General features: G+C 50.4%; 1 protein-coding gene across 1 annotated transcript; it reads right to left on the bottom strand.

Moving 5' to 3' along the window:
* Nucleotides 1-10,019: 10,019 nt before the first annotated feature.
* On the bottom strand, nucleotides 10,020-18,321 carry LOC138756865 (mucin-2-like). The gene is made up of 3 exons (XM_069923258.1): nucleotides 16,478-18,321; nucleotides 12,245-15,587; nucleotides 10,020-11,873 (listed from the first exon to the last, which is right to left on the bottom strand). Exons 1-3 carry the CDS (start codon nucleotides 18,319-18,321, stop codon nucleotides 10,020-10,022), a joined length of 7,041 nt encoding a protein of 2,346 aa, XP_069779359.1.
* Nucleotides 18,322-18,744: the final 423 nt, after the last annotated feature.

The following is an 18,744-nucleotide window of genomic DNA, read 5'->3' as shown; positions in this document are numbered from 1 at the left end:
TTGTATATGACTGATTTGGAGTGAGATCCCTGAGGAGTTGATATGACTTTGATTTGGAGTCAGATCCCAATGGAGGTTGAAATTACTGATTTGCAGTGACAACCCTGTGGAGGTTGACATGAATCTGATATGAAGTGAGATCCATATGGAGGTTGACATGAATCTAATTTGGAGTGATCGGCCTGTGGAGGTGACCTGATTCTAAGTTGGAGTGAGAGCGCTGTGGAAGTGGAGCTGAGACTGATTTGGGGTGATATCCCTGTGGAGGTTGACATGAATCTGATTTGGAATGAGATCCCTCTGGAGGTTGATATGACTGATTTGGAGTGAGATCCCTGAGGAGGTTGACATGACTCTGATTTGGAGTCAGATCCCTATGAAGGTTGAAATTACTGATTTGCAGTGAGAGCCCTGTGGAGGTTGACATGAGTCTGATTTGGAATGAGATCCCTGTGGAGGTTGACATGAATCTGATTTGGAGTGAGAGCCCTGTGGAGGTGAACATGAGACTGATTTGGAATGGATCCCTGTGGAGGTTGATATGACTGATTTGGAGTGAGATCCCTGAGGAGGTTGACATGACTCTGATTTGGAGTGATATCCCTGTGGAATTGGACATGACTCTGATTTGGAGTGAGAGCCCTCTGGAGGTTGACATGACTGATTTGGAGTGAGATCCATGTGGATGTTGACATGATCATGATTTGGAGTTTGAGCCCTCTGGAGGTTGACATGAGTCTGATTTGGAGTGAGAGCCCTGTGGAGGTTGACAGGAATCTGATTTGGTGTGCGACCCCTGTGGAGGTTGACATGAATCTGATTTGGAGTGAGAGTCCTCTGGAGGTTGACATGAGACTGATTTGGAATGAGAGCCCTTTGGAAGTTGACATGAATCTGATTTGGAGTGTGAGCCCTGTGGAAGTGGACATGAGACTGATTTGGAGTGAGGTCCCTGTGGAACTTGACATGACTTGATTTGGAGTCAAAGCAATGTGGAGGTTGACATGACTATTATTTGAAGTGAGATCCCTATGGAGGTTGACATGAATCTAATTGGGAGTGATATCCCTGTGGAGGTTGACATGACTTTGATTTGGAGTGAGATCCCTGTGGAGGTTCACATGATTCTGATTTGGAGTGGAAGCAATGTGGAGGTTGACATAACTCTGATTTGGAATGAGAGCCCTGTGGAGGTTGACATGAATCTGATTTGGAGTGAGAGCCCTGTGGAAGTGGACATGAGACTGATTTGGAATGAGATACCTGTGGAGGTTGACATGACTGATTTGGAGTGAGATCCCTGAGGAGGTTGACATGACTCTGATTTGGAATCATATCCCTATGGAGGTTGAAATTACTGATTTGGAATGAGAGGCTTGTGGAGGTTGACATGAATCTGATTTGGAATGAGCGCCCTGTGGATGTGAAAATGAGACTTATTTGGAATGAGATCCCTGTGGATGTTCATATGACTGATTTGGAGTGAGATCCCTGAGGAGTTGACATGACTTTGATTTGGAGTCAGATTCCAATAGAGGTTGAAATTACTGATTTGCAGTGACAACCCTGTGGAGGATGACATGAATCTGATTTGAAGTGAGATCCCTATGGAGGTTGACATGAATCTAATTTGGAGTGATCGGCCTGTGGAGGTGACCTGATTCTAAGTTGAAGTGAGAGCGCTGTGGAAGTGGAGCTGAGACTGATTTGGGGTGATATCCATGTGGAGGTTGACATGAATCTGATTTGGAATGAGATCCCTGTGGAGGTTGATATGACTGATTTGGAGTGAGATCCCTGAGGAGGTTGACATGACTCTGATTTGGAGTCAGATCCCTATGAAGGTTGAAATTACTGATTTGCAGTGAGAGCCCTGTGGAGGTTGACATGAGTCTGATTTGGAATGAGATCCCTGTGGAGGTTGACATGAATCTGATTTGGAGTGAGAGCCCTGTGGAGGTGAACATGAGACTGATTTGGAATGGATCCCTGTGGAGGTTGATATGACTGATTTGGAGTGAGATCCCTGAGGAGGTTGACATGATCATGATTTGGAGTGAGTGCCCTGTGGAGGTTGACAGGCATCTGATTTGGTGTGCGACCCCTGTGGAGGTTGACATGAATCTGATTTGGAGTGAGAGTCCTCTGGAAGTTGACATGAGTCTGATTTGGAGTAGAGCCCTGTGAAGGTTGACAGGAATCTGATTTGGTGTGCGACCCCTGTGGAGGTTGACATGAATCTGATTTGGAGTGAGAGTCCTCTGGAGGTTGACTTGAGACTGATGTGGAGTGAGAGCCCTTTGGAAGTTGACATGAATCTGATTTGGAGTGAAATTCCTGTGGAACTTGACTTGACTCTGATTTGAAGTGAGAGCAATGTGGAGGTTGACATGAATCTGATTTGGAGTGATAGGCCTGTGGAGGTGACATGATTCTGATTTAGAGTGAGAGCCCTGTTGAGGTTGACATGAATCTGATTTGGTGTGAGATCTCGGTGGAGGTTGACATTAATCTGATTTGGAGTGAGAGCGCTGTGGAGGTGGACATGAGACTGATTTGGGGTGAAATCCCTTTGGAGGTTGACTTGACTCTGATTTAGAGTGAGAGCCCTGTGGAGGTGGACATGAATCTGATTTGGAGTGAGTTTCCTGTGGAGGTTGACATCAATCTGATTTGTAGTGAGAGCCCTGTGGAGGAGGAAATGAGACTGATTTGGAGTGAAATGCCTGTGGAGGTTGACATGACTGATTTGGAGTGGGATCCCTGAGGAGGTTGACATGACTCTGATTTGGAATCATATCCTTATGGAGGTTGAAATTTCTGATTTGGAATGAGAGCCTTGTGGAGGTTGACATGAATCTGATTTGGAATGAGATCCCTGTGGAGGTTGTATATGACTGATTTGGAGTGAGATCTCTGAGGAGTTGATATGACTTTGATTTGGAGTCAGATCCCAATGGAGGTTGAAATTACTGATTTGCAGTGACAACCCTGTGGAGGTTGACATGAATCTGATTTGAAGTGAGATCCCTATGGAGGTTGACATGAATCTAATTTGGAGTGATCGGCCTGTGGAGGTGACATGATTCTAAGTTGGAGTGAGGGCACTGTGGAAGTGGACATGACTCTGATTTGGAGTCAAAGCAATGTGGAGGTTGACATGACTATGATTTGAAGTGAGATCCCTATGGAGGTTGACATGAACCTAATTTGGAGTGAGATCCCTGTGGAGGTTCACATGATTCTGATTTGGAGTGAGAGCAATGTGGAGGTTGACATAACTCTGATTTGGAGTGAGATCCATATGGAGGTTGACATGACTGTGATTGGGAATGAGAGCCCTGTGGAGGTTGACATGAATCTGATTTGGAACGAGAGCCCTGTGGAGGTTGACATGAATCTGATTTGGAGTGAGAGCCCTGTGGAAGTGGACATGAGACTGATTTGGAGTGAGATCCCTGTGGATGTTCACATGACTGATTTGGAGTGAGATCCCTGAGGAGGTTGACATGACTCTGATTTGGAGTGAGATCCATGTGGATGTTGACATGATCATGATTTGGAGTGAGTACCCTGTGGAGGTTAACAGGAATCTGATTTGGTGTGAGAGTCCTCTGGAGGTTGACAGGAATCTGATTTGGTGTGCGACCCCTGTGGAGGTTGACATAAATCTGATTTGGAGTGAGAGTCCTCTGGAGGTTGACATGAGACTGATTTGGAGTGAGCGCCCTTTGGAAGTTGACATGAATCTGATTTGGAGTGAAATCCCTGTGGAACTTGACTTGACTCTGATTTGGAGTGAGAGCAATGTGGAGGTTGACGTGACTCTGATTTGGTGTGAGATCCCTGTGGAGGTTGACATTAATCTGATTTTGAGTGAGAGCGCTGTGGAGGTGGACATGAGACTGATTTGGAGTGAAATACCTGTGGAGGTTGACATGACTGATTTGGAGAGAGAGCCCTGTGGAGTTTGACATGACTCTGAATCGGAGTGAGAGCAATGTGCATGTTGACATGACTCTTATGTTGAGTATATCTTTTCCCGATGTTAATTCAGGTCCTTCATATAAACACACAGCAATGCTTGGCCCTCACCCATTGATCTTCTGAACTGACAGTATCACTTCCACAGGGACTGCTCACTCTATGACTCCTTCATCCACTCCTCCCTTCCCTCTGCTTGCCCCCTTAGCGTCTACCTTTGTGACTGCGGGAGATGCTCCACGTGCCCACACCTTCCACCTCACCACCATTCAGGGTCACAAGCAGTTCTTACAAATGAAGAAAATCCTTGCTTGTGAATTGACAGAGGTCATCTACTCCATCCGGTGCTCCCGCTGTGGTCTCCTCTACCTTGGTGAGACTGGACGCAGACCAGATGCTGACGATTTGTTGATCACCTCGGCTCTGCCCGTTGCAATAGCGTGGAAATCCCAGTGTCTGCCCATTTTAATTCCCCACATCAGTCCATGATCTCAACACTTCGTCTTCTGACTGGGCCCCCTCCAACTGGATGGCATTAATATCAACTTCTCCAGTTTCTCTTAGTCCCACCTCCATGCTTCCCTCTGTCTCCTTTCTTCCTGCTCTGCATTCACAGAGTACTCACCCTTCCTCTCCTGCACTACTATCCATGTCTTTCCTGCCTTTCTCCCCGTGTCCTTTCTTCCCTCCTCCACTAGCCTTTTAATTCAGATGCCTGCCTGCTTTTTACTCGTACCTTGAATAAGGGCTCATGCTTCAAATGCTGGTTACCTTCACCTTGTGTGGACGTTACAAGACCTGCTGGGTTCCTCCAGCATTTCTGTGATTTTACTACAATCACAGCATCAGTTTCATGCTTCACAGATTTAATCTTTTTTTGAGTCAACGCCATTGTACTGAGATCGCATTGGCCATCCTCCTTTGTGGATCCAGAAACCCATTTCCAGCTTTGCCTCACCCACAGCAATCAGTGTGCACCAGGATGGTTTCTGTAACCTTTCAACTAGTGCACAAGCTGTACTGACTCTGCGACTATTTACATGAATCAATATGACAACAAGGTTGAAATGGCATGAGAGACGGAGTCTGCGTCTTTCTCCAAATATATCAAATATTATAATGGCTGTCACACCATTTTCATGTTCTGTGTGAAGCTCTGTTTGGATCAGCAGGGGGATTGTCACTCTCTGTGTAATTGTATGGAGCTACTGTTTAGTCAAGATAAGAGTTACTCACTGTACAGAGTTGTTTGTGGGGGTGGTGATGTTCGGCTAAATGCATCCATTCACTCAAGGAACAACGGAAGGCTACGCTGGGAAGAAGAATCTTATTTTCCCTTTTGGGCTGAACGGTGGCATTCTCATCAAATCTGTAGACAAGTGTGAAGCCGGGCCTTCTCTGGGTGTAAATGAAGAACGTGTGCACAGGATTAATTGAAACATGCTAGAATGTTCATAAAAAGCCTGAGATTCAAGTATCAAATTACACAAAACTTGCTTCTCCTCTTCAGGCAACCAACAGATTTAATCGTCTTAGAAATGAGTTCACAGAGTTGTGCTAACAATTATGGAAACACCTTAAATTTAGACATACCACATGGTGACAGGTCCTTTCTGCCCATGAGCCATGCCACCCAATTACACCCAATTGACCTACCACCCCCGGTATGGTTCAAACGGTGGGAGGAAACCGGAGCCCCTCGGGTAAATCCACAAAGACACGGGGAAGATGTACAAACTCCTTACAGACAACGCGGGATTCGAATCCTGGTCCCAATGTCTTGCGCTGTAACAGTGTTGTGTTAACCACGACACTAACCGTGCCGCTCCTTTCGATAGAACAGAGAAGCCACTAAAACCACACCCAGAAAATTCTCCCTGGAAGATGCTATGGATGGCAGCGTCTATATTCAGGAGAGGACCTAGATCCATGGTTCTACAGGAATGCCAGGATGGTGTTTGTTAAGGTCATGAATAATGTGCTTTACCTGGGGGTAGGCAGCATCAATGTTTAGAGACGAGAAACCTTTGGACCCACCCGGGTCTGTGCTCATCGAGCCACACAGGGTGGAAACTGACCCTTTGTCCCATCATCTCCATACTCACCATGGTTTTCTCTGCACTTGCCCCACTCACAGTCCGTAGCCATCTATGGTACTGTGAGCTAGAGTTTATCGAGATCTATTCATGTTCAAATCCAGTTTTAGTTTATTACCATTTGATTGTGCAGAAACAACCTGACCAAATGGTCAGGATGGACCAGGGTACATACATATGTAATCATATATTGTATATATAGAATGATATGATATAAAATAAATAGATTGGTACATAATCTGGAATCAATTATTCGTTTCATTTAAAAGAGACGCGGAGTTAAAGGAGGACACAATGTGTGGGAAGAAACTATTTGCCAGCCTGACAGAGCTGATTTTATTGCTCCTGGATATCCTTCCTGATGGTAGTGGGTCAAAGAGAGGAGGGGTGCTCAGTAGTTACTGGAACCCTATTCAAGTACCTGACGTCAGGAGAGGAAAAGGGTCTTTTCACCATTTTGATGAATCCCTGTGTGAGCTTCCGGTCTGAATATTGTCTTGTGAAAACACCCACCCTCAATCCTGTAGCAACCTTCCACCATTCAACCTTTACCTCTGTTCTGTTGTTCGTGATAGAAATATTGTTGCTACCTTCGCTATCTGTATCTCTAATCATATTATCCAGCAGAGCTGTCTCTCAGGGCATGGAACTCAGACAAGCAAGAGAAGCGAGAGATGGAGAAAACAAACACAAAAGAAATAGAAATATGGCAAGGAACCCCAGATGGGGAGCACATTGACAGTTCCACAGAGATTCTCACCTGTAAACCACACTGAGAGTTCATGGAGAGCACCCTCTGGACGGCACACTGACAGTTCCAAAGAGATCCCCATCTTGGCAGCACACTAACAGTTCCAAAAAGCTCCATATCTGGGCAGCACACTGACAGGTTCACAGAGATCCCCAACTGGACAGCACACTGATACTTCCACAGAGATCCCCATCTTGGCAGCTCACTGACATTTCCATGGAGATCCCTATCTGGACAGAACACTGACAGATCCACGGAGATCCCCATCTTGGCGGCTCACTGACAGTTCCACAGAGATCCCCATCTGCAAAACACACTGACAGTTCCAAAAAGCTCCACATCTGGGCAGCACACAGACATTTCCATGTAGATCCCTATCTGGACAGCACATGTTCCACAGAGATCGCTATCTGGTCAGCACACTGACTGTTCCACAGAGATCCTCATCTCGGCAACAAACTGACAGATCCACAGAGATCCCCCTCTGGGCAGAACACTGACAGTTCCATGGAATTACCCATCGGCACAGGACACTTACAGTTTCACAGAGATCCCCATTTTGACAGCACACTGACATTTCCACAGAGATCCTCATCTGGACAGCACACTGACAATTCCATGGAGATCACCATCGGGACAGATACCCAACGGGACATCACACTGAGTTCCACAGAGATCCCCACCTGGGCAGCACTCTGATAGTTCCACAGAGATCCCCATCTGGTCCGCACACTAACAGATCCACAGAGATCCCCATCTGGGCAGCCCACTGACAGTTCAATGGAGATCCCTACCTGGACAGCACACTGACAGTTCCAAAGAGATCCCCATCTGGACCACACACAGTCAGTTCCACCTTGATCCTCATCTGCACAGCACACTGACAGTTCTACAGAGGTCCCAATCTGGACACCACAAGGACAGTTCCACACAGAATCCCATCTTTGTACCACACTGACGGATACCCAGAGATCCCCATCTGAACACCACACTGACAGTTCGATGGAGATTCCCACATGGAGAGCACACTCACATATTCACAGAGATCCACATCTGGTCAGCAAACTGAGAGATCCACAGAGATCCCCATCTGGACACCACACCAACAGTTTCACAGGGATCCCCTTCTTGGCCACACACTGACAGATCCACAGAGATTCCCCAAGTGGTCAGCACACTGAACTTCCAAAGAGATTCACATCTGGGCAGCACACTACATTTCCATGGAGATCCCTATCTGGACTGCACACTGACTGTTCCACAGAGATGGCTATCTGGTCAGGACACTGACAGACCCAAAGAAATCTTCATCTCGACTGCAAATAGACAGTTCCACAGGGAACCCCATATGGGCAGCACACTGGCAGTTCAATGGAGCTCCCCACCTGGACAGCAAACTGACAGTTTTAAAGGGATTCCCATCTGGACCACACACAGACAGTTCCACAAGCATTCTCATCTGGGCAGCAAACAGACAGATCCACAGAAATCCACTTCTGGGCAACACACTGACTGTTCTACATAGATCTGCATCTGGACAACACACAGACAGTTCCATTGAGATCCCCATTTGGACAGCATACAGGCAGTTCCAAAGGGATCCTCGTCTGGACTGCACACTGACAGTTCCACACAGTTCCCATTCTGGATGGCACACTGACAGTTCCAAACAGATCTCCATCTGCGCAGCACACTGACATTTCCGTTGAGATTCCCATCTTGACAGAACACTGACAGCTCCATGGACATCCTCATCTGGACAGCACACTGACAGTTCCACGGAGATACCCATCAGGACGGCACACTGACAGTTCCAAAGAGATCCCCACCTTGGCAGCACACTGACAGTTCCATGGAGATAGCCATCGGGACAGCACACTGATAGTTCCACAGAGATTCTCATCAGGACATCACTATGACAGGTCCTCGGAGGACCCCATCTGGGCAGCAAACTGACTGATCCACAGAAATCCCCTTCTGGGCAGCACACAGATAGTTCCACAGAGATCCTCATTTGGGAAGCACAATGACAGATCTACAGAGATCCCCAGCTAGGCAGCACACTGTAAGTTCCTCAGAGATTCTCATCTGCAAAGCACACAGACAGATGCATGGAGATCTCCATCTGGATGGCACACTGACAGTTCCAAAGAGATGCCAATCTTGGCAGCACACTGACAGTTCCATAGATATCCACATCTGGGAAGCACACTGACATTTCCATATAGATTCCCATCAGGATATCACACTGACAGTTCCACAGATATCCGCATTTGGACACCACACTGGCATTTCAACAGAGATCCTCATCAGGGAAACACAATGACAATTCCACAGAGATCCTAATCTCGGCAGCACACTGCCAGAACTACAGAGATCCCCACCTGGACAGCACACTGACAGTTCCATAGAGATCTCCATCTGGGCTGCACACTGACAGTTCCACAGAGATCCCCATCTGGACCACACATGACAGTTCCACAGAGATCTCTATCTTGACAGCACACTGACACTTCCACAGAGATCCCCATCTGGACAGTACACTGACAGTTTAAAGGAAATCCATACCTGGACATCACACTGACAGCTCCAACGAGGTCCCCATCTGGAGCACACACAGACAGTTCAACCGGGATCCTCATCTGGACAGCACACTGTCTGATTCACAGAGATCTGCATCTGGACAGCACAATAACTGTTCCATAGAGATCCCCACCTGGGCTGCACACTGACTGTTCCACCGATATCCCCATCTCGGCGACACACTGTAAGTTCCACAGAGTTCCCCAGCTCGGATGCATCCTGACAGTTCAACAGAGATCCTAATTTGAACAGCACACTGACATTTCCACTGAGAACCCCATCTGGACAGCACACTTTCAGATCCAGAGAGATCCCCATCTGGACACCACACCAACAGTTCCACAGGGATCCCCTTCTTGGCCACACACTGACAGATCCACAGAGATTCCCCAAGTGGACAGCACACTGAACTGGAGAGGGAGAGCGGAGGTTGGTGATGGAAGGATGGAAATGGTGGATGGTGAGGGAGGGTGGAGAGGGGAAAGGAGAGTGAAGGATGGAGAGGAAAAGATGGAGAATGGAAGTTAGAGAGGGGAGGGTGGACATTGGAGCATGGAGAGGGAAGGATGGACATGATGGATAAAGAGTGGAAGATGCAAGTAGATTCAGAGGGAATTGTGGAGAGGGGAGGAGGAAGTAGGGAGGATGGAGAGGGAGGATAGAGAGGGGAGGATAGATGGGGGAGTATGGAGAGGGGAGAATGGAGCAAGAAAGATGGAGAGGAGAGGATGGTAAGGGGAGGATGGAGTGTGCAGGATGGTGTGGAGAGGATGGACAGGGAAGAATGGAGAGGGAAAGATGGGAGTGGAGGATGAAGAGGGGAGGATGGTGAAGGAAGAATGGAATGGAGAGAATGGGATGATATAGTGGGGAGGATTGTGAGGGAGCAGGAAAAGGGGAGGATGGAGAGGGGACAATGGTGAGGGGAGAATTGAAATGGAGGATGGAGAGAAGAGGATGTTGAGAGGAGGATGAAGAGGGTAGGATGGTGAGGGGTGGATGGAGAGGGGAAGTTGGTGAGGGAGGATAGAGAGGGGAGGATGGAGTGGGAAGGATGGAGAGGGAAGGATGGAAAGGAGTGAATGGGAGAGAAGGATGGAGAGGAGATAATGTACATGGGAGGAGGAAGGGGAAGATAGAGAGGACAGAGAGAGGAGGGCATACATGGAGGATGGAGAGGGGTGGATGGAAAGGGGAGGATGGAGAATGGAGGATAGATAGGGGAGAATGGAGAGGGGATGATGGAGGATGCAGAGGGGAGAATGAGGAGAGAAAGGTGGAGAGGCGAGGATGGAGAGGGGAGGATGGAGAGGTAAGGATGGAGGTGAGAATGTAGAGGGGAGGATTGTGAGGGAGTATAAAGAGGAGAGGATGGAGAATGTATTATGGAGTGGAGAGGATTGTGAGGGAGGATGGAAATGAGAGGATGGAGAGGCAAAGGTGGAAATCGAGAATGGTGAGGGGAGGATGAGAGGGGAGGGGAATGAGAGGGGAGGATGGATAGGGGAGGATGGTGAGGTAAGAATGGAGAGGGGTGAGTGGGAGGGGAGGATGGACTGAGGATAATGTAAAGGAGAGGATGGAGAGGGAAGATAGAGAGGGGAGAATGGAGAGGGGAGGGTATAGAGGGGAGGTTGGAGGGGTACGATGGAGAGGGGAGGATTGTGAGGGAGAATTGAGAGTGGAGAATGGAGAAGGGATGATGGAGGATGGAGAAGGGAAGATGGAGAGGGGATGATGGAAATGGAGGATGGAGAAGGGAAGATGGAGAGGGGATAATGGAAATGTTGCTTGGAGAGTGGAGAATGGAGAGTGGAGGGCAGACAGGGGAGGATGGAGAGGGGAGGATGGAGAGGGGAAAATGGAGGTGGGAGGTTGGTGAGGTAGGATGGAGAGGGTTGGATGGAGGATGGGGGGAGGATGGAGGTGGGAGGTTGGTGAGGGGAGAGTGGAAGGGGAGGCCGGAGAGTGGAGGACATAGAGGGGAGGGCAGAGAGGGGAGGATGGAGAGGAGGATGGAGAGGGAGGATGGAGAGTGGAGGATGGAGGTGGTAGGATAGTGTGGAGGGTGGAGGGGAGGACAGAGAGGGGAGGTCGGAGAGGGGAGGACAGAGAGGGGAGGAGGAGATGGAAGGGCGTAGAGGGGAGGATGGAAAAGGGAGGATGTAAAGGAGATGATTGATATGGAGTATAGAGAGGGAAGATTGGAGAGGGGTGGTTGGAGATGGCAGGGTGAAGATGGGACAGAGGAGAGGCGAGGATGGAGAGAGGAGGATGAAAAGGGGAGGATGGATAGGGAATGATGGAGAGGGAAGGATGGAAATGGGAGAGGGGCAGATGGAGAGGGGAAAAGGGAGAGGGAAAGATGGAGAAGGGAGGATTGTGAGGGAGGATGGAGAGTAGAGAATGGAAAGAGGGATGATGGAAATGGAGGATGGAGAGGGGAAGGTGGAGAGGGGCTAATGGAAATGGAGGATGGAGAGGGGAGGATGGAGAGGAGATAATGTAAATGGGAGGAGGAAGGGGGAAAGATAGAGAGGGGGGATGGAGAGAGGAGGGCATAGGGAGGATGGAGAGGGGTGGATGAGGGGAGGATGGAGAATGGAGGGTGGAGGGACAATGGAGGATGGAGGTGGGAGAATGGGGAGAGAAAGGTGGAGAGGTGGGTTTGGAGAGGGGAGGATGGAGAGATGAGTATGGAAGTGAGAATAGAATGGGGAGGATTGTGAGGTTGTATAAAGAGGGGAGGATGGAGAATGTATGATAGAGTGGGGAGAATTGTGAGGGAGGATGGAAAGGGGAGGATAGAGAGGCAATGGTGGAAATTAACAATGGAGAGGAGAGGATAGAGAGGGAAGAATGGAGAGTGGAGGATTGATAGGGGAGTATGGAGAGGGAAGGATGGAGAGGGGTGAGTGGGATGGGAGGATGGACTAAGGATAATGCAAAGGAGAGGATGGAGGGGGAAGATAGAGGGGAGGATGAGGGGGACGGAGTAGAGGGGAGGTTGGAGGAGTAGGATGGAGAAGGGAGGATTGTGAGGGAGGATAGAGAGTGGAGAATGGAGGGATGATGGAAATGGAGGATCGAGAAGGGAAGGTGGAGAGGGGCTCATGGAAATGGTGGATGAGAGGGGAGGATGGTGAGAGCAGGATGGAGAGGGGAGGATGGAGGTGAGAATGGAGAGGGGAGAATTGTGAGGGAGTATAAAGAGGGGAGGATGGAAAATGTATGATGGAGTGGGGAGGATTGTGAGGGAGGAGGGAAAGGGGAGGATGGAGAGGCAATGGTGGAAATCGAGGATGGAGAGGGGAGAATGGAGAGTGGAGGATTGATAGGGGAGGATGGAGAGGGAAGGATGGAGAAGGATGAGTGGGATGGGAGGATGGACTGAGAATAATGTAAAGGAGAGGATGGAGGGGGATGATAGAGAGGGGAGGATGGAGCGGGGAGGGTATAGAGGGGAGGTTGGAGGGGTAGGATGGAGAGGGGAGGATTGTGAGGAAGGAATGAGAGTGAAAAATGGAGAGGGGATGATGGAAATGGAGGATGGAGAAGGGAAGATGGAGAGGGGATAATGGAAATGTTGGTTAGAAAGTGGGGATGGAGCAGGGAGGGCAGACAGGGGAGGATGGAGAGGGGAGGATGAAGAGGAGAGCATGGAGAGGTAGGATGGAGAAAGTAGAACAGAGGGGAGGATGGAGAGGAGAGGATGGAGAGGTAGGATGGAGAGGAAAGGATGGATGGGAGGATGGAGGCTGGAGGATGGAGGTTGGAGGAAGGTGAGGGGAGGTTGGAAGGGGAGGCCAGAGAGTGGAGGGTAGAGATGGGAGGATGGAGAGGGAGGATGGAGAGGGTAGGATGGAGGGGAGGATGGAGGGGGAAGGACAGAGAGGGGAGGATGGAGGGGAGGAAAGAGAGGGAAATGTACAAGGGAGGATGGAAATGATGGAAGATGGGAGGATGGTGAGTGGAGGATGGAGAGGGGAGGATGGAGGTGGGAGGATGGTGTGGAGGGTGGAGGGGAGGACAGAGAAGGGAAGATGGAGAGGGGAGGTAGGAGATGGAAGGGCAGAGATGGGAGGGCGTAGAGAGGAGGATGGAGAGGGCAGGATGTAAAGGAGAGGATTGATATGGAGTGTAGAAAGGGAAGATTGGAGTGGGGAGGTTGGAGATGGAAGGGTGAAGATGTGACAGTGGAGAGAGGAGGATGGAGAGGGAAGGATGGAAATGGGAGAGGGGTGGATGGAAAGGGGAGAAGGGAGAAGGAAAGATGGAGAGGGGAGGATTGTGAGGGAGGATGGAGAGTAGAGAATGGAAAGGATGATGGAAATGGAGCTTGGAGAGGGGAAGGTGGAGAGGGGCTAATGGAAATGGTGGATGGAGAGGGGAGGATGGTGAGTGGAGGATGGTGAGAGGAGGATGGGGGGAGGATGGAGGGGAGGATGGAGGGGTAGGACAGATAGGGGAGGATGGAGATGACAGGGTGAAGATGGAACAGTTGAGAGCACATGATGGAGAGGTGAGGATGGAGAGTGAATGGCGGTGAGGGGAGCATCGTGAGGAACGATGGAAAGGGGAGAATGGAGGATGGAAGATGGAGAGGGAATGATGGAGAGGGGAGGATTTTGTGGAATGGATGGAGAGGAGATGTTGTGGAGGGGAGGATGCAGAGGGGTGGATAGAGGGGTGAGGATAGAGAGGGGATGATGGAGAGGTGAGGATGGAGAGGGGAGGATTGTGAGGGAATATAAAGAATGGAGGATGGAGAGTGGATGATGGAGGGGGAGGATTGTGAGGGAGGAGGGATAGGGAAGGATGGAGAGGGAAAGATGGAGAGTGGAGGATGGATTGGGGAGAATGGACAGGGAATATTGTTAAGGAGAGAATAGTAGGAGAGGATGGAGAGGAGATAATGTAAATGGGAGGAGGAAGGGGGGAAGATAGGGAGGGAGGATGGAGAGAGGAGGGCATAGAGGGGAGGATGGAGAGGGATGGATGGAGAGGATGGAGAATGGAGGATGGATATGGGAGGATGGAGGGACAATGGAGGATGGAGGTGGGACAATGGGGAGAGAAAGGAGGAGTGGTGGGTTTGGAGAGGGGAGGATGGAGAGATGAGTATGGAAGTGAGAATAGAGTAGGGAGGATTGTGAGTGAGTATAAAGAGGGGAGGTTGGAGAGTGGATGATGGATGGTGAGGATTGTGAGGGAAGAATGAAAGGGGAGGATGGAGAGGGGAGGATAGTGAGGGGAGGATGGAGAGGGGAGGATGGAGAGGTGAGAATATAGGTGAGAATGGATAGGGGAGGATTGTGAGGGAGTATAAAGAGGGGAGGATGGAGAATGTATGATGGAGTGGGAGGTTTGTGAGGGAGGAGGGAAAGGGGAGGATGGAGAGACAATGGTGGAAATTGAGATTGGAGAGGGGAGGATGGAGAGGGGAGAATGGAGAGTGGAGAATGGATAGGGATGGAGAGGGCAGGATGGAGACGGGTGAGTGGGAGGGGTGGATGGACTGAAGATAATGTAAAGGAGAGGATGTAGGGGGAAGATAGAGAGGGGAGGATGGAGAGGGTAGGATGGAGGGGAAGATGGAGTGGGAGGATGGAGGCTGGAGGATGGAGTTGGCAGGTTGGTGAGGGGAGAGTGGAAGGGGAGGCCGGAGAGTGGAGGACAGATAGGGGAGGGCTGAGAGCGGAGGATGGAGAGGAGAGGATGGAGAGTGAGGATGGAGGGTAGAATGGAGGGGGAGGATGGAGGGAAAGGACAGAGGGGAGGATGGAAATGACAGGGTGAAGATGGAACAGTTGAGAGGGGATGATGGAGAGGGGAGGATGGAGAGTGAATGGCGGTGAGGGGAGGATCGTGAGGAATGATGGAAAGGGGAGGATGGAGGATGGAAGATGGAGAGGGAATGATGGAGAGGGGAGGATTTTGTGGGATGGATGGAGAGGAGATGTTGTGGAGGGGAGGATGCAGAGGGGTGGATAGAGGGGTGAGGATAGAGAGGGGAGGATGGAGAGGTGAGGATAGAGAGGGGAGGATTGTGAGGGAATATAAAGATGGGAGGATGGAGAGTGGATGATGGAGGGGAGGATTGTGAGGGAGGAGGGAAAGGGAAGGATGGAGAGGGAAAGATGGAGAGTGGAGGATGGATTGGGGAGGATTGTCTGGGAATATTGTAAAGGAGAGAATAGTAGGAGAGGATAGAGAGGAGATAATGTAAAGGGTAGGATGGAGTTGGAGGATGGAGAGGGAAGGATGGAAGGGAGAATTGGAGGGGAGGATGGAGAGGAGATTATGTAAATATGAGGATGGATATGGGAGGATGGAGGGGTAGGATGGAGGATGGAGTGGGGAAGATGGACAGGGAGGATGGAGAGGGGTAGATGGAGAGGGAAGGATGGAAAGGGGAGAATGGGAGGGGAGGATGGAGAGGAGGAAATGTAAATGGGAGGAGGAAGCGGGGAATATAAAGAGGGAGGACGGAGGGAGGAGGGCATAGAGGGGAGAATGGTGAGGGGTGGATGGAGAGGGGAGGATGGAGAATGGAGGATGGATAGAGGAGGATGGAGAGGGGATGATGGGGGATGGAGAGGGAAGAATGGGAAGGGAAAGGTGAATAGGCGAGGATGGAGAGGGGAAGATGGAGAAGTGAGGATGGAGAGTGGATGATATAGTGTGGAGCATTGTGAGGGAGGAGGGAAAGGGGAGGATGGAGAGTGGACGATGGAAAGGAGAGGATAATGAGGGGAGAATGGAAATGGAAGATGGAGAGAAGAAGATGTTGAGAGGAGGATGAACAGGGTAGGATGGTGAGTGGAGGTTGGAGAGGGGAAGTTGGATGCAGTACAATAGAGTGTTGAGGGTGGAGAGGGGAAGGTGGGGAGGTTAGGAGGTGAGGAAAGTGAGAGATGCAAATGGTGGATGGAGTGTGGAGGATGAAGAGGGGAGGTTGGAGATAGGATGAAAATGGAGGATGGAGGTAAGAATAGCGAGGAGAGAATGGAAAGTGGAGGATTTAGAGGGGAGGATGGAGATGGTAGGGTAAAGATGGTACAGTAGAGTGGGTAGGATGGAATGGGGAGGATAGAGAGGGGAGGTGGGTGAGGGGGGATCATAAAGGAGGATGGAGAGGGGAGAATAGAGAGGGCAGGAAGAAGGGACAGTGGAGAGGGGAGGATGGAGAGGGGAGGATAGCATTGTAAGGGAGGATGGAGAGGGAAGGATGGAGAGGGAAGGATGGAGAGGGAGGATTTTGTAGGATGTATGGAGAGGAGATGGTTGTGGAGGGCAGGATGCAGAGGGGAAGATGGAGGCATGAGCATAGAGAGGGGAGGATGGAGAGGTGAGGATGGAGAGGGAAGGATTGTGAGGGAGTATAATGAGGGGAAGATGGAGAGTGGATGATGGAGTGGGAAGGATTGTGAGTGAAGAGGGTAAGGGGAGGATGGAAAGGTGAAGATGGAAATCGAGGATGGAGATGGGAGGTTGGAGAGTGGAGGATGGTGCGGGAAGGATGGACAGGGAAGGATGGAGAGGGAAAGATGGGGAGGGGAGGATGGAGAGGGAAGAATGGAAAGGAGCGAATGGGAGGAGAGGATGGAGAGGAGAATGTAAAGGGGAGGATGGAGGGAGGGTGGGGAGTGAAGGATGGAGATGGGAAGGTGGAGTGGGAAGGAATGTGAGGGGAGTTTGGTGAGGGGAATTTTGAAAGGGGATGATGGAGGGGGAGGGAGGGAGAGGATGTTGAGGTGTGGATGGAGAGGGGAGGATGGAGAGGGGAGAATGGAGAGAGGTGGATGGAGAGGGGAGGATGGAGAGAAGAGGATGGAGAGTGGAGATTGAAGAGGGGAGATGGATAGGGGAGGATAGAAATGGGAGAGGGAGAGTGAGGATGAAGAGGGTGGAGGGTGGAGTAGAGGGGCTAATGGAGAGGGGAAGATTGTGAGGGAGGATAGAATGGATGATCGAAATGGAGGATGGAAAGGGGAGGATGGAGAGGTGGGGATGGAGAGGTGAGGATAGAAAGGGAAGGATGGAGATGGGAGGGTGGAGTGGAGAGTATGGAGAGGGGAGGTTGGGGAGTGGAGGATGGAGATGGGAGGATGGAAATGGAGGATGGAGTGGGAAGTTGGGGTGTGGAAGATGGAGTATGAAGGTGGAGAGGGGAAGAATGAGAGGGTAGGCTGGAAAGGGGATGATGGAGGGGGAGGGAAGGGGAGGGAGGGAGTGGATGTTGAGGGGTGGATGAATAGGGGAGGATGGAGAGGGGAGAATGGAGAGAGGTGGATTGAGAGGGGAGGATGGTGAGGGCGGTATGGAAAGAGGATTGAGAGGGGAGGAATGTGAGGGTAGGTTGGAGATTAGAGGATGGAGATGGGAGGAATGTGAGGGGAAGATGGAGGGGATGATGGAGGGGAGGACAGAGGAGAAGAATGTGAGGGAGGATGGAGATGGAAGGATGGATAGGATACGATGGAGAGGGGACGTTGCAGAGGGGACGATGGAGAGAGGAGGCTGGTGAGGGTAGGATGGTGAGGAGTGGGAAGGTGGAGAGGGGAGGATGGAGAGTGGAGATTGAAGGGGGAGTGAGGAGAGTTTGGAGAGAAGAGTATGGAGAGTAGAGGCTGGAGAGGGGAGGATGGATGGGAAGATGGTGAGGGAGGATGAATAGGAGAGAATGGAAATGGAAGAGGGTGGAGAGTGGAATAGAGAGGGGAGGATGAAGTGGGGAAGATTTTGAGGGAGGATGGAGAGGGGAGAATGGAGAGGAGATAATGGAAATAGAGGATGGAGAGGGGAGGATTGAGAGAGAGATGGAGAGGGGAGGATTGAAAGGGGAGGGTGGAGATGGGAAGATGGCAAGGGGAGGATGGAAATGGAGGTTGGAGAAGAGTGCATGGTGTGGGAAGGTGGAGAGGGGAGTATGGATGGGAAGTGGAGAGGGGATGAATTTTAAGGGGATGTAGAGGGAACAATGGAGGTGGGAGGTTGGATGGTGGAGGATTTTGAGAGGATAGGAGAGGGGAGGATAGAGGGAGAATGGGGAGGGGAGGATGGAGAGGGGAGGATGGAGAGGTGGATGGACAGGGGAGGATGGAGGGCAGTATGGAAATGAAGGATGGAGAGGGGAGGATGGAGATGTTAGAATGGAGAGAGGATGAATGTGAGGGGCAGGTGGATAGGAGAGGATAGAGAAGGGAGGATACAGAGGGAAGAATAGAGAGGGAATAATGGAGATGGGAGAAGGGAGAGGGGAGGCTGGTGAGGGTAGGATGGAGAGGAGAGGATGCATTGGGAGGATGGAGAGTGGAAGATGAAGGG

Source organism: Narcine bancroftii, chromosome 3, assembly GCF_036971445.1.
Source record: "Narcine bancroftii isolate sNarBan1 chromosome 3, sNarBan1.hap1, whole genome shotgun sequence".
Lineage (NCBI taxonomy): Eukaryota > Metazoa > Chordata > Chondrichthyes > Torpediniformes > Narcinidae > Narcine > Narcine bancroftii.
This window is presented reverse-complemented; position numbering and strand designations above follow the sequence as displayed.

Coding starts and splice junctions, on each gene's coding strand:
- LOC138756865 (XM_069923258.1), bottom strand. CDS start 18,321: ATGCACTCTTCTCCAACCTCCATTTCCATCCTCCCCTTGCCATCTTCC. Junction 15,588..16,477: donor TCCATCCTACCCACTCTACT/GTACCATCTTTA, acceptor CAATATTCCCAG/ACAATCCTCCCCAATCCATC. Junction 11,874..12,244: donor TCTATCCTCTCCTCTCCATT/GTTAATTTCCAC, acceptor CATTTCCATTAG/CCCCTCTCCACCTTCCCCTC.